The sequence below is a fragment of the Micromys minutus genome (genome assembly GCF_963924665.1).
Source record: "Micromys minutus genome assembly, chromosome: X".
NCBI lineage: Eukaryota > Metazoa > Chordata > Mammalia > Rodentia > Muridae > Micromys > Micromys minutus.
The window spans coordinates 83348454-83362247 of NC_137970.1; the positions used below are offsets into that span (position 1 = coordinate 83348454).

The 13794-nt window shown below is 41.7% G+C and overlaps 1 protein-coding gene across 1 annotated transcript in view; it reads right to left on the minus strand.

Annotated features, from left to right (window-relative positions):
• TRPC5 (transient receptor potential cation channel subfamily C member 5) overlaps window positions 1–13794 on the minus strand; it is a gene marked incomplete at both ends in the record, with an annotated part of 138355 nt that overhangs the window by 16310 nt on the left and 108251 nt on the right. The window contains one exon of the mRNA XM_080910626.1: window positions 11765–11960. Coding sequence (XP_080766752.1) covers window positions 11765–11960 — 196 coding nt within the window. The remainder of the gene's footprint in view (window positions 1–11764; window positions 11961–13794) is intronic.

Consider the following 13794-nt stretch of genomic DNA (forward strand, 5'->3'; position numbering starts at 1 on the left):
GTGGGAAATGTATGAGGTATTATGAGCAAAACCTCACTGTATCATCTCCTAAAACAACCACAGGTGATCCTCTTTACAGCCAGGTCATGGAGACTGAGTGGGGTTAGTGGAGAGATTTATAAACCTATTATTTCAAATTTTCTATAATAACCATTGATTCTAGGCTGGAGAGATGGCACTGGTTGATCTTCCAGAGATTCTGAGTTCAACTCCCAGCAACTGCAATCATTTCACAACTATCTGTAATGGGATCCGACACCCTCTTCAGGTGTGTCTGAAGACAATGACAGTGTACTCACATACATTAATTGTTTTAAATTGTGGCTCCCTTAATGAGGGGATAAGTCTACAGTGCTTTCTTTTTTTCCCCTCTGCAAGATTTTTGGTATGCCGCAATTATTAGGAGGGACTTTGAGAAACATATGTTTCTAATTAAGACTTTGTTATCCAGGGGAAAATGGGAAGAAGAGCAAGGAAAACAGAATTGTGTGAATAAAACAAAGGCCAAAAGAAAACAGAGAAGGCTGGGTATGTAGGAGAAGGGGGCGAGGGAAGATGGGAAGGAGAAAAAGAGAGAGAGAGTTGTTATATATCCATTCCTCTGTTGAAGAAAAGATCATCCAGAGACTGTCTCTCCTGGGGATTCACCCCATATGCAGCCACCAAGCATTATTGCTGATGCCAAGTAGTGCTTACTGGCAGGAACCTGATATGGATGCCTCCTCAGAGGTTCTGCCAGAGCCATACTGATACAGAGGAGGATGCTTGCAGCTAACCATCAGACTGAACACGAGGACCCCAATGAAGGAGTTAGAGAAAGGACTGAAGGAGCTGAAAGGGTCTGCAACCTCCTGGGAAGAACAATATTATCAACCAACCAAATCCTCCTGAACCCCCATGGACCAAAACACCAACCATTGAGTAGACATGGAGAGACCCATGGCTCCAGGTGCATATGCAGCAGAGGATGGCATTGTCTGGCATCAATGGGAGAAGAGGCCTTTGGTCCAGTGAAGGCTCCTTTTCCCAGTTTAGAGGAATGCCATGGTGCTGAGGTAGAGAAGGTGATTGGGAGAGCACCTTCATGGAAGCAAGTAGAGGTGGAGGAGAGATGGGAGTGTGTGGGGGGGGGGGGAGAAGGGGATAACATTTGAAATGTAAATACAGAGAATATCCAATAAAATATTTTTTAAAATTAAAACAGCAGTTTTACCTTAACAACTGAGATAATATAATTTGGCTATTATTTCTCAAGTAGAAGGCAGACAATGTCCCTGACACTACTCTAGGTATTTTGGTTTGGGAGTTGTTGAGGCTCTGAGCCACTTTTATCTCTGTTGATCACAGGAAGAGAAAGGCTTTCTTAATGTTAGCTTAGAATACAGAAGGTATGTGTGTGTGTGCCCAAAGAAGCCAGAAGAGGGCATTGTATCCCCTGGAATTGGAGTCAAAGGCATTTGTGAGCTGTCTGACATCTTTGCTAGAAACCCATTTCGGGTCTTCTGAAAAAGCAGAAAGACCCCTAACTGCTGAGTCATGTCTCCAATACCATATTTAGTTATTTGTTTCGAAGCAGAAGCTGGATTGGTGTTTACACAGCTGTAACCCGAGAACACGGAAGCACTGTCAGTAGGAGCGGCACAGGGAGTTCTTGTCTCAAAAAATTGAAACAAAAAGTGAGCAGCACCTTCAAAATCTCAGTCCAATCAGAAATGAGAGAATATGTGCATCACTTATTCCAGTCAAAAGATTCACAGTATCCAAACAGGGGCTCTGAGAATAGGGTAGAAGAGGAGGCACACATCTTTGCAATGACCCCTGAGCCATAGACAACTGAGTCATCTACAAATGTAGTTTGGAATTTATGAAGAAATCTGCTGCAGTAAATATTAAAAACGAATGGCTATCTCTTTATCGGCCCTTGAGGTCTCTCTCCGTGGGCACCACTTTTAGTATGGAGCCGTGCCCACACAGACTTTGCCACTTGGTCCGAAAGCAACCCTCTCCCCATGATTCCTTTTTCAGGCTGTTCACTCTGCCCGCCCTGCTGCTTTCTGTCCCAGGTGGAGGTTACCTTCCTGGCATCTTCTTTCCTCCACTGCCCATCACAAACATCACTTCAAAGCCCGGTATCTTTTCAAATGGGTTTATATAATAGATTCTCAATTCACAAACCCTCTATACAATAAGATTACACCCAACAGACAAAGTTACAAACTGACCTTGGTTATGAGATAAAGACCTATAGAATCCCTTTAAATATTTATATCTACTTAATGTCTGATTACAGCCACCAAGTTGGCTTTCCCCGACTCCATCTTGATTTTTTTTTCTTCATCCTTGTATTTACTGTAACAGAACTCCTCCTGTGACCAATCTTCAGGGATACTCTGTTTTCAACAAGGAGCAATTATTTACCGCCCTGAATCTCAGCCTGGAACTCTTCTGAAATGCCCACTAGTTGCTGTTAATATACAGAGGCTGCTGTATCTTTGGCTTGGGAACTTCTACCCAGATCTGAGCCTTTGCAAAACCACAACGATGGGGCTGGAGAGATGACTTAGTGGTTAAGAGCACTGACTGCACTTCCAGAGGCTCTGAGTTCAATTCCCAGCAACCACTTGGTGGCTCACAACCATCTGTAATGGGATCTGATGCCCTCTTCTGGTGTGTCTGAAGGTAGCGAAAGTGTACTCATATAAATAAATCTTAAAAAAAAAAAAAACCCAACAACACAACGATGGTGATATTTCCTGTGCCTTTGATCACTCTTTCTTGCGTATGTTCCCCCCAACCCCCACTCTTCCCCAGGCACATATGGAGAGAGGTATTAGAGCTGACTGATAATTGCCAGTGTCAGTCCTGTTTCTGTTAGATTGACTCAAGACAGAATCTCTATGACAACTATTTATGTTTCTGATGAGCACCCAAGACAGGCAGATACAGAGAATCTACCCTGTTAGGTTGCCTTTGATAGCAGGAAAGAAAATAAAGAATGTATTCTTCCCATTTCTTACTGTCCCTCTGTCAGTCACTAAAACACTTGGCATTCTGCAGGAAGCAGCACAGGCCACAACTACATTTGGCAAACAGAGTTTGGAGATCATGCTGTGAGAATCTCAAGGTGAATTGTTCTGGTCTCCAGGAGATAGATACACACCCTCCAAAAGCTTGCTAATACAAAAATTAGAAGGCTGGGAGCAATAGAGCCAAGAAAGTGCTGTTCCTAAGATCCACCACCAGGGGGCGAGCCAAACTAGGCCCAGAGAGGAGCAGTCTGAGCAGTGAGCAGTTGCTGCTAGCTGTTTATCTTTTGCCAAGAATGCCCCAGACTCCAGTTCTGGAGCAGTTTGCTGGACAGTTGATTTACTAGTGTGGCTATTAATTTCAAGAGGCACTGTAGGCATATGAGATTTTTTTGGGGGGCGGGGAAATAAACAGGCAGAGGACCTAGATGTTCCCAGTCAGGCGTGTGGGAGAATGAGTTCTGTCAGGCTCAGTACAGTCGCAGGCTTGTTTCCTCTGTGCTTGGAGGCTGGTTTTCTGGCAGAATAATTTCTTTTCTTTTTTGTTTTTGAGACAGGGTCTCTTATGTAGCTTTGGTTAGTAGGGAACTTGCTGTGTTGATCAGGCTGACCTTGAACTCTCCAAGATCTGCCTACCTCTGCCTCCTGGGGGCTAGGATTAAAGGCATGAGCTATGTGCTGGAGAAGCTCAGTCACTACGAGCACTGCTTGTTCTTGCAGAGGGCCCAGGTTCTATTCCTGGGAGGTAACACCTATCAGTCAACACTAATAACTTTTCTGGCCTCTGAAGGCACCAGGTATGCACATACTGCAACAGACATGCATGCTGGCAAAACCCATACACATTAAAAAAAAAGATAAAAAAAAACCAAAACAGATATGCCTTAATATGAGAATTTGTGTGTCATCTTATTATATCTTGTTATACCGTATTCAGTTGATAGCCCTGGGAGGTCTGCTCTTTTCTGAAGGGAAATGGAGGAAGGGTGGATCTGGGGGAGAGGAGAGGAGGCACTGGGAGGAATGGAGACAGGGGTCAGGATGTATTTTTGAGAGAAGAATAAAAGTAAGGAAGTAGGTAAACAAATAAATACAAGACTGGGAAAAGAGTAAAGATGTGAGCCACCCCCCCGAAGTTGTCTGACAGAAGTAAGGACAGAGTTGAGGGGAAAGTGTGTGTTTGTTGTTTGGTAGGCATCCGAGAGAGAGAGAGAGAGAGAGAGAGAGAGAGAGAGAGAGAGAGAGAGAGAGAGAGAGAGAGAGAGAGATGAGAGAGAGACATAGACAGAGAGAGACACACAGAGACAGAGACAGAGGTGTAGGTGTCGAGCACAAGGACTTAACACTTAACAAAGATGACAGTTTGCAGAAACAAGACAGTCTCCCCACAGGATCCCTTTGTTAGAAGCCCAGAGACAGTCAGTGAGTCAGTCAACCCAAGGGGGAGAGGGGGGAGGTTGGCGCGAAGCTGGGGGTCCTGTGTGCATCATGGCCTTTGAATTAGAATGCAAGTCAAAAGGAGGAGTAGCAATATTGTTGCTACTTTGGATCAGGAGTCCTTAATGAGAATTTGCCGTGGCTAATATCAAAACGAAAACTGAAGACAAAAAAATAACAAATGCTGGTCTGGGTGGGTGGGACAATGAATTCTCATACTTTACTTGGAGGAACAAAAATTAGCATATCCATTATGAGGAACAAAATGGAGGCTACTCAACAAAAGAAAACCAGAATTCATAATATCCAACTGTCTCACTTCTGGACGTACACACAAAAGAAGTTGAAATCAGCATACCAAAGGGATATCTGTGTCCAGATGTTTATTGTGGCATCATCACAATAGCTAAAATACAGAATCAACCTGGGTGCCTATCCACAGCACAGGAACGGGTGAAGAAAACACAGTGCATATGCACAATGGAGGAGTGTTCTGCCATTAAGAAAATGAAATCCTTCTCTTTTGCAACAAAATGAATGAAAATGTAGGGCATTGTGTTAGGTGAAATAAGGCAGATTCTGAAATACAAGGGGGAACATACTCTCTTTCACAAGGACAGGCTTTTAAAGAAGGTTGACCCAACTGCAGAATAGTGATTGCTAGAGTTGGAGGGGTGGGAGGTTATATACATTGAGGCTGGGCTTCTATAGTGCTTGCTGTACACATGTAATCAAGTGGCACACTAAGACTAACTAATCAGAAAGGAAACAGAGCATGCCTCCTTAGACAAGTCACTTCATTCTCTATGCCTCAGCTTCCCCATTTCTAAAATGAAATTACTAATTGTACCTCACAAAGCGGTGTAATGGTTTAATGAGACAACACACTGAATGTATTTGTATAATGTGTAGCTCATAATGAATGTCGGTTATTAATAAAGATTATAGTGATAACAGGAAATAATAATTGGTTCAATGCTTGGCAATTGATAAACACATGTCTAAATGCCAGTTATTCTGATTCATTATATGGTAATTATTGAATGGTGACATCTTACAAAACTCAAAAACCTCTTAGATTTGGCTAAAGATGGAGAAAATGGGACTTGTCCAGGCTGTTGGCTCAAGATGCTAGGCAGAGTTCCCTCGGGGAATCAGTGAGAGGGCCCAGAAGGAGGATGTATGAAGCTAGACAAAGCAAGCTCACCTCCTTTGTTATTGTTATACATACAGGGTCTAGAGCTTTGATGGAGCTCCTAGACAGGCGAGTCTTCTCCATGCTTCTCTGCAGTGCACCAGCACATTTCTATTGGGGGCAAAAAGAACTCTGTTCATGTTCAAAAGGTTTCCCAAGGAAGCTGGGATGGCAGTAAGGAGTAAAGGGCACTCCTCTACTCTTACTGCCTCCAGCAAACACTAGGGCACACTCAGCTGGAGTACAAGCTATTCCCCTTGCCAGTGATAAAGAGCTCAATCCTGCAGTCACTTCCTTTTTCTCTTTTCCAAATTTGAGCCATACTTGAAAGTCAGATTGACATATACTTTCTAACTATACCTCCTAACAAAGCAGTCAAATGATACTGGTTGAACCACAACTGAATGAATAGGTGTCACCCAAGTTATTTGAACCTTGAAGGCATAATAGCAGCACTGATTTGACAGAGACAGAGAAGGGGAGGAGCTGAACATGGGACACTGAGGTGAGTCAGCATTTAATTGTAGTAGGGAGCACCTCTTGTTCCAGTGTTTGAAGGGTAACATGAAGAGGTACCATTAACACAGCCTAGGAACTGGGGTCCCTCACAAGACCTAGTTGGATTATGAGGCAAACTGGCCTAATCTAAACGACATGGCTGCCTGCGTTCCAATCCCTGCTCGTCTGACTGTTGTTGGGTCCATGCTTTCGGTAATACCTGATAGCTAATACCCTCATGATGATATGGCCATTGTTCTTTTCTCTTGCCAGACTTTCTACTCTGGACTCTACTTTAAGCTCCCTGGTAACATGGATTTTATTTTTTCCCCTTGTGTCATTATGCACGTTTTACAGAGCTGACTGACTAGGAAAAGTAAGTTTTTGATGGAACTGGATTACTAACAGGCACTTACACATTCCTTACTACCAAGGGAAGGGGATGCTTTATATGTTTTGATGGTTAGGCATGTCTGAATTCTCCTTTATGAAATGTGACAGTCCCTGAACAGATTGCTCAGGGTGGCTTGGCAGCATTGAAAAGCAGAAACCAAGGTGAGCAAAAGTGAGTATCAAGATTGCTTGAGGGCCTCCCAAAGGGAAGAGCCACCTAGTGACATCTGAAATGGCTCTGTCACAACTTTATGCAATTTCTAATGCTTCTCGAAATGAATAAGTCTTTCGCCTGGAAAAGGACTTTGCTATTGTTTAGTTTCATTCCAGCTTTCAGAGGCTGGACTGTTCAGTGGACCTGAAGGCTTGAGGGCTTTGTACCATCGTCTGCATTCTTAAGAAACAACTCTTCAGGCATTGAGCCAGACCCAGGATTTTTTTCAGGAAGATGTCAGGCCAGATAATAGGGCTTTTATCCTCTGATGACGACAATAAAAGCTTAGGAACTGGTTAGGCTGAGGAGATTGGATAGTTTGGGGGCTGTGATACAACTAGGTAAAGAATCACATTGTACAGTTTGACTTTTAAAAGATATGTATGTGAATGGTCTCTCTCTCTCTCTCTCTCTCTCTCTCTCTCTCTCTCTCTGTGTGTGTGTGTGTGTGTGTGTGTGTTTGTGTGTCCCACATATGTGCCTGGTGCCTATGTTAGTCAGAAGAGACCATTGGATTTTCTGGAACTGGAATTATAGGCAATTATGAGCCACTGTGTGGATGTTGGGACCTGAACTGGGGTTCTATTCAAGAACAGTCAGTACTTTTAACCATTGAGACATTTTCTCTAGCCCATACACTACAGTTCTTGTAGAGTGCATGCATTTTAAGTAAGGGCCAATGTGACAGTGTGGTGAGGCCAGACTGCCCCAGTATCTAACAGATTGTGAAAAAGTCTATAGAAATAAAAAAAGAAACCAAAACAATCACATTCTTAACATGAGTTCTTCTGGGCCATGGACACTCAAATGGTCTAGAAATATAGTTTTTAACTTATAAAGAGAACACGGTGAGACCAATCTTCAGGAAGGCCCAGTTTTTAACAAAGACCAATTCTTTCTGAATCTCAGCCCAGAACTCTTTTGAAATACAAATATAGCCATTTTTTTTTTTAAAAAATCTCCAGAATGTTCACTGGTAATTGTTATTTTATATGGATGCTGCTGTTATCTTTGACTTGGGAACCACTGCCCAGATCTGAGCCTTTGCAAAACTACAATGATGGTGACATTTTCTGTGCTTCTAATCTCTTTCTTGTTGGTATCCCCTATGATTGTTCCTCAGTCACATTTCCCTCATGGAACCTTTCTTTGCTTACCTGATCTCAGGAAGAGCCAGGACCCATACATTTAAATTGTCATAGGTGACCGGCTAACAGTTCAGATCACATTTGTTTCAGAACTGGGAACAAAATGTTAAAAAAAGCAACACATGGATAGCATTGCAAGAACTGACTCTGAACACTGGCATCTTATGATAACTTTATGTCTGTTTTCTCATTTGTACATCTTTTTCTTGTTTAGGTTCAACTGCTCCTTAAAGCAGACCATCTCACCAGCATCTTTAAATCCTTCACAGAACCCCGATAAAGAGCTCAATTTTTCTGGGATAGTGCTTAGCTGCTGCTCTTAACCTTTGAACTAGAATAAACACTGGACAATTTCCCAGTGAGATTTGCTGACAACCGAATTCCTACCAAGGCTGAAGCAGCCTGTGATCCCCTTTGAAAGGGGGAGATATGAGTCTCCAGCCGTTTCTCTATTTCTGATGTCTTTTCCCAATAACAGAGGCCTTCTTCTAAAGGGATACATCTTAAGTTAGAGATGTTACAACTGGAATGAAATCCACTTCTATTTCTTTACAACTTATTTGCAACTTGGGTATTTGTGCAGTTGGGGTATCTAGTGTCAGCATCCTACTGGATTCACTTCCAAATGAATATACAACCATGAAATTCCGGAGCAGTGGGCAGGATTCAAAATGGTTATCTCTGGCTCAAGATGTGTGAGATGGTATAGGTCTCACATAGGCTATCTTCTTGGGCCCTTAGGGAGGAGAATCAAAGTATTTTCTTCAGGTGTACAAGTAGATGGCATTAAAACCAAACCTGCAACCAGCAGCTAGTGACAAAAAAAGTTAGAGGTAATGATTCCTATTCTTGCTAGAAAAATGTCACCCAGCTCAGTGGGACACACTGAAACCCTACATTAGATGACAAGAAAATTTCACCTTTTTCCCCCCTGTCACTAGGAATAATCAACTGCTAGTTACTAAGTGAGACAATTAGAAATGCCTTAGCAGGTAGAAAAAAGAAACCTCGAAGATTCCATGTGTGTCCTCTCTCCTTCTAGAGATAGACTAGGTGTGAGCATAAATCATACTTCATCTCAAAATGCTTTGTCTAGTTGGATTTGAATGGAAGGGAGAAAGGGAACAAGGGAGGAAAGAGAGAGACTAAGAAAAGCAAGGGTGCTGAGCTCTAATATGTTATTCTGTATCAAGATAACAATGAATTGGATTTCAGAGCTAGATACACATGATGCTACCACAGGCCCATGGGTCTCTGAAGGGACCCCCCCACACACACACACTAATTGGATAATTGGACTTCCAAATTTCACTGGTTTGCCCTGAGATATTATAGAAAACTATTTGTATGATTGATGAAAATAAAACCCACCTCATGGCAAAAGAGATAGACTCACAGAGCTAGCAACCATAGCAGTCACCATCATTCCAACTCCTTCACATTTTTAAAAAAGATTTATTTATTTATTATATGTAAGTACACTGCAGCTGTCCTCAGACATGCCAGAAGAGGGCATTAGATCTCATTACAGATGGTTGTGAGCCACCATGTGGTTGCTGGGAATTGAACTCAGGCCCTCTGGAAGAGCAGTCAGTGCTCTTAACCACTGAGCAATCTCTCCAGCCCTCCTTCACATTTTGGATGAAGGAACAGAGGCTCAAGAAAGGGGAAGAAGTTATCTAAGTTGATTCCATGATAAAAGTCAGTCCTAGGATTACAGCCCTTGGTTTTTATTTTTCTGTTATACTGCCATTCCCTTTATGGTCAGCCACTTAGACATGTATGACCTAAAGTACCCCAGTAGAAAATTTTACTTACTTAAAAAAATCCCCGGTGGCAGAAATTCTACAAATTTGCCTTTCTATCACTTAGAAAAAGTACAGGAAAAAAATCAAATTATAAGGAGTAAAGATTTACTTCAGTTAATGGTTCCAGTCAATAGTTTTTCTTTTTCTTTTTTTAAGATTTATTTTATGTATATAAGTACAGTGTAGCTGTCTTTAGACACACCAGAAGAGGGCATCAGATCCCGTTACAGATGGTTGTGTGCCACCATGTGGTTTCTGGGAATTGAACTCAGAACCTCTGGAAGAGCAACCAGTGATCTTAACCAGTGAGCCATCTCTCCATCCCTGGTTTCTTGATCTTATTACTCTAAGCCTTTGGTAGAACAGCATAACACAGGAGCATAACAGAGTGCAAAGAGGATGAGAAAGGGGATAGGATCCCATAATCCTTTTCAATGGTATGCTCCACAATGACTTGATTTCCCATTTAGCCACACCTACTAAAAGTTTCATTCCCTCCCATTAGCATCATGGGCTGGAAACCAAGTGTCTAACATGTTGGCCTTGTGGGGATGTTTTAGATTTAAGCTATAATGCCCCTGTGCTAATATATTTTGTTGTCATTTATAATTAGAAAGTACTATCACATAGATAATTAAAAAATCTCTTGCTGTAACATATATCCGTCACTGTTTGGTTCTGTTCATAGTAGAAATGAATAAGAGATGCATATTATTTCCTACGATATTTGAGAAATATGAACAGTCTTTGTGAAAGCATATATATGACATAGACAAATATGTACATGTATCTAATAATTTAAGCATATATAGGCCAAATGATTCCTCATAACAAACAATACCAGAGACATAGCATATAGGATGGAAGAAAAGACTTAGGCTATATCACTGTTTGTCTTCTGCTTGATAGCATCAGACTGATCCATATGTTGAGGACAATCTAGCAACTAAATGTCCAGTTTCAGAGACATTCAACTGAACTAGTCCTCATTCAACCAGACTCGGTCGTTAATAGTCTTTCTAGAAATGATAAACAGGTTTATAAGAATTTAAGTCAAAACTGAGTATTTGTTTTGGTGTGAGAAGGAGACAGACAAACAGACACACACAGAGAGACAGACAGACAGAGAGAAACAGAGAGATACACAAAGACACAGAGAGGTGCCACAACTAATCCTGAATCCTCTATCTTCCCCATTTCTAGTCTAGGGTAACAAGCACTAATGCTGAGATAATAATGTGATGGACAAAAAAAAAAATCATCAATGTAAATGCAAAATGTCATAGGGTATGTCTGTAACCCCAGTACTCCAGAGGCTGAGGTAAGAGGATTGGTAATTTGAGTCCACCTGGGCTACACAATGAGACCTGTCTAAAACTAATGGCTCAGTCTAAGAAGATCTAATGGTAGAGTACAGTTACTCATCTGTACTTCATCAAAAAAATATCACTTCTTATAAATTGAGCATTTTAATGCACATCTGTAATTCCAGGTACTGAGCTATAGAGACAGGAGGACCAGAAGTTCAGGGTTGTCCTCAGCTACACAGTGCTTCAAGGCTAACTTTGGATACTATGAGACATTGTATCAAAGACAAAATAGCCCCTCTCTTTCTCTGAAGGTCATGTTTGCAACAGAATTCCAAATGTAGGGAGGAAGATGTTTGCACTGTTCTTCTCAGAGAAGCAGATCAACCTTATTTATCCTGAACATAAGTGAGAGGCCAAATTGAGTAGAGAACTGTGTATATATCCCTGAGGTTCCTTACTGAGGCAAGAAAATAGATGCAAATATGTTAAAAATGTTTACAACCAATAGCAAGAAAGTCATCAAATAGAGTAACCTAATCTAGATTACTGGCATTCTGTACCCTAAGACTGCAAACAGAATTGCTTTGGAAAGAAATCAGTTGAACAACTGACTAATGCATATTCAGAAATATATTCCATAAGGCAAGCATGCTGTTTCATAGGGCCTGCAATGGGCTCCACATCACTGGGATCTCCAGAAACCCAAAGGAGCCGCCCTGTAAAGCAGTTACTTACAGCAATGAGCTGGTAGGAGTTGTTCATCATGGCAATGAGCATGTTCAGCAGCACTACCAGGGAGATGACGTTGTATGTCCCAAACATAGTAGCTCCCACAAACTCGGTGAACTCATGTCGGGCCTTCACATTGGTGACATAGAGATTTAAAAGACCAAAGACAGACCAGAAGAGTGACTGAAGGGTTTCAAAGAGCCTAAAAGAGATGCAAGAGCAGGTTAGTTTCCTAAGGGGAGTATGAGAAGAGAGCAAACATGAGGTGGCCTATAAAAAGGGCAGTCACATTTGGGACAGGTAGGCTGGCATACTCATATATATCTTGTATTTCGGTCTCTTTAACACAATAGGATAACCAGGTCATTTCATTAGGACACTTTGAACTTCTTCCTGGAATATCATCTCTCCCCTGTCAGTGTACTGGTAACCTAAAAATGCTCAGGACGTATTTCATGACCTAGTTCCTTTGTCAAACCCTATTTCCTGCCTTCAGACCATGTTATCTATTGTCTTTCTAATTCTTCAGGGCCAGTAAATGCAGAGATTAGAACTTGGAGCTTTACACATTGGAGCAGGGATGGAGAAATGGCTCACTGGTTAAGATCACCTGTTGCTCTTCTAGAGGTCCCAAGTTCAGTTTCTAGGACATGTTACAAATGTCTGTAACTCCAGTTCCAGGGAATCTGGTTCTTCTAGCCTCTATAGGCCCCTGCATTCGTATGTGCACCCTAACATAAGAACACACACACACCTGCATGCAATTAAACATTTTTAAAAAGTAATATGGAGCTTGGTTTATACTGCAGTATGTTGAAATCTCAACTGACATTTGCTTTCCCTCTCTCACTGAGTAAGCATAAGAGCAAGTTGCCTTTGATCTCTTCTTTTGTTTTGGTCCAAGGGATAGACATATAGGGGCCCACATATATGACGTCCATCACTCTGTTGTACCTGAGACCAAAGTTGCTACTTTGTGATGCTCATAGGCCTCATATTCTCCTAAGCTCAGTGGAAGAGGATGATGAATCTCAAAATCATGAGTTATATGTTTTAATGATATATACATTAAGAATTATTAAGAACTCACTCTATATGCATGCTTTACATGTTCTTTTAAAAAATAAAGTTGACAAGATCTCCCGGCTCACCCCAAACTCACTGTGCCGCCTAGACTGGCCTCAAACTCAATGAGATTTGCCTACCTCTCTGCCTCTTGATTTCTGGAACTAAAGGCATATACTACCAGTGTTTTATAATTTTATGAATACATAAATATCACGACTCATAAAACCTGACTGTGAAAAACAGCAACGTTTCCATTGTAATAGGTGTTACTAATCTATAAAGTGATTCGGCAGTGCCACGAAATGGGGAAAACAGGTAATGAGGACCCAAGAGATACCCAAGAGATGCGTTTTAGATGATAACTACAGGATCTCAAAAGTCTGTGCAGGAAATAGTGACTTTTTCATAAATGAGAAACTAGTAAATCAAAGAAAAACTTTATGCTTATTGATGATATTGCATTCAGAGATTGGTTGGCTCAAGGACACTGAGCAAGTGCTGAGCCAGAATTCAAGGACAGGTCTGTGTGACCTCGCCAAGTCATGACATCAGTCTCTATGAGATGGCTTCACAGATTATTGCTTCCTGTTTTAGTCTCCATACCCAAACTTTGCAGAAGTCTGCCTACAGCAGTGCAGTGCAGTCAGCTCATGATGGCAGGCCAAGCATTTCCGAAGCAAGAAGAATTGCAGAACACACACACACACACACACACACACACACCAAAAACAAACAAAAAAAACCCAAAAAACTACAGATCCTGACAAATACAGAGGAGAATGCTCACAACCAACCATTGAACTAAGCACGGGGACGCCAGTGGAGAAGTTAGAGAAAGACTGAAGGAACTCAAGGGGTTTGCAACCCCATAAGAAAAACAGGAATATCAACCAGACCTCCCAGAGCTCCCAGGGACTAAACCACCATCAAAAGATTACACATGGAGAGACCCGTGGCTCCAGCCACAT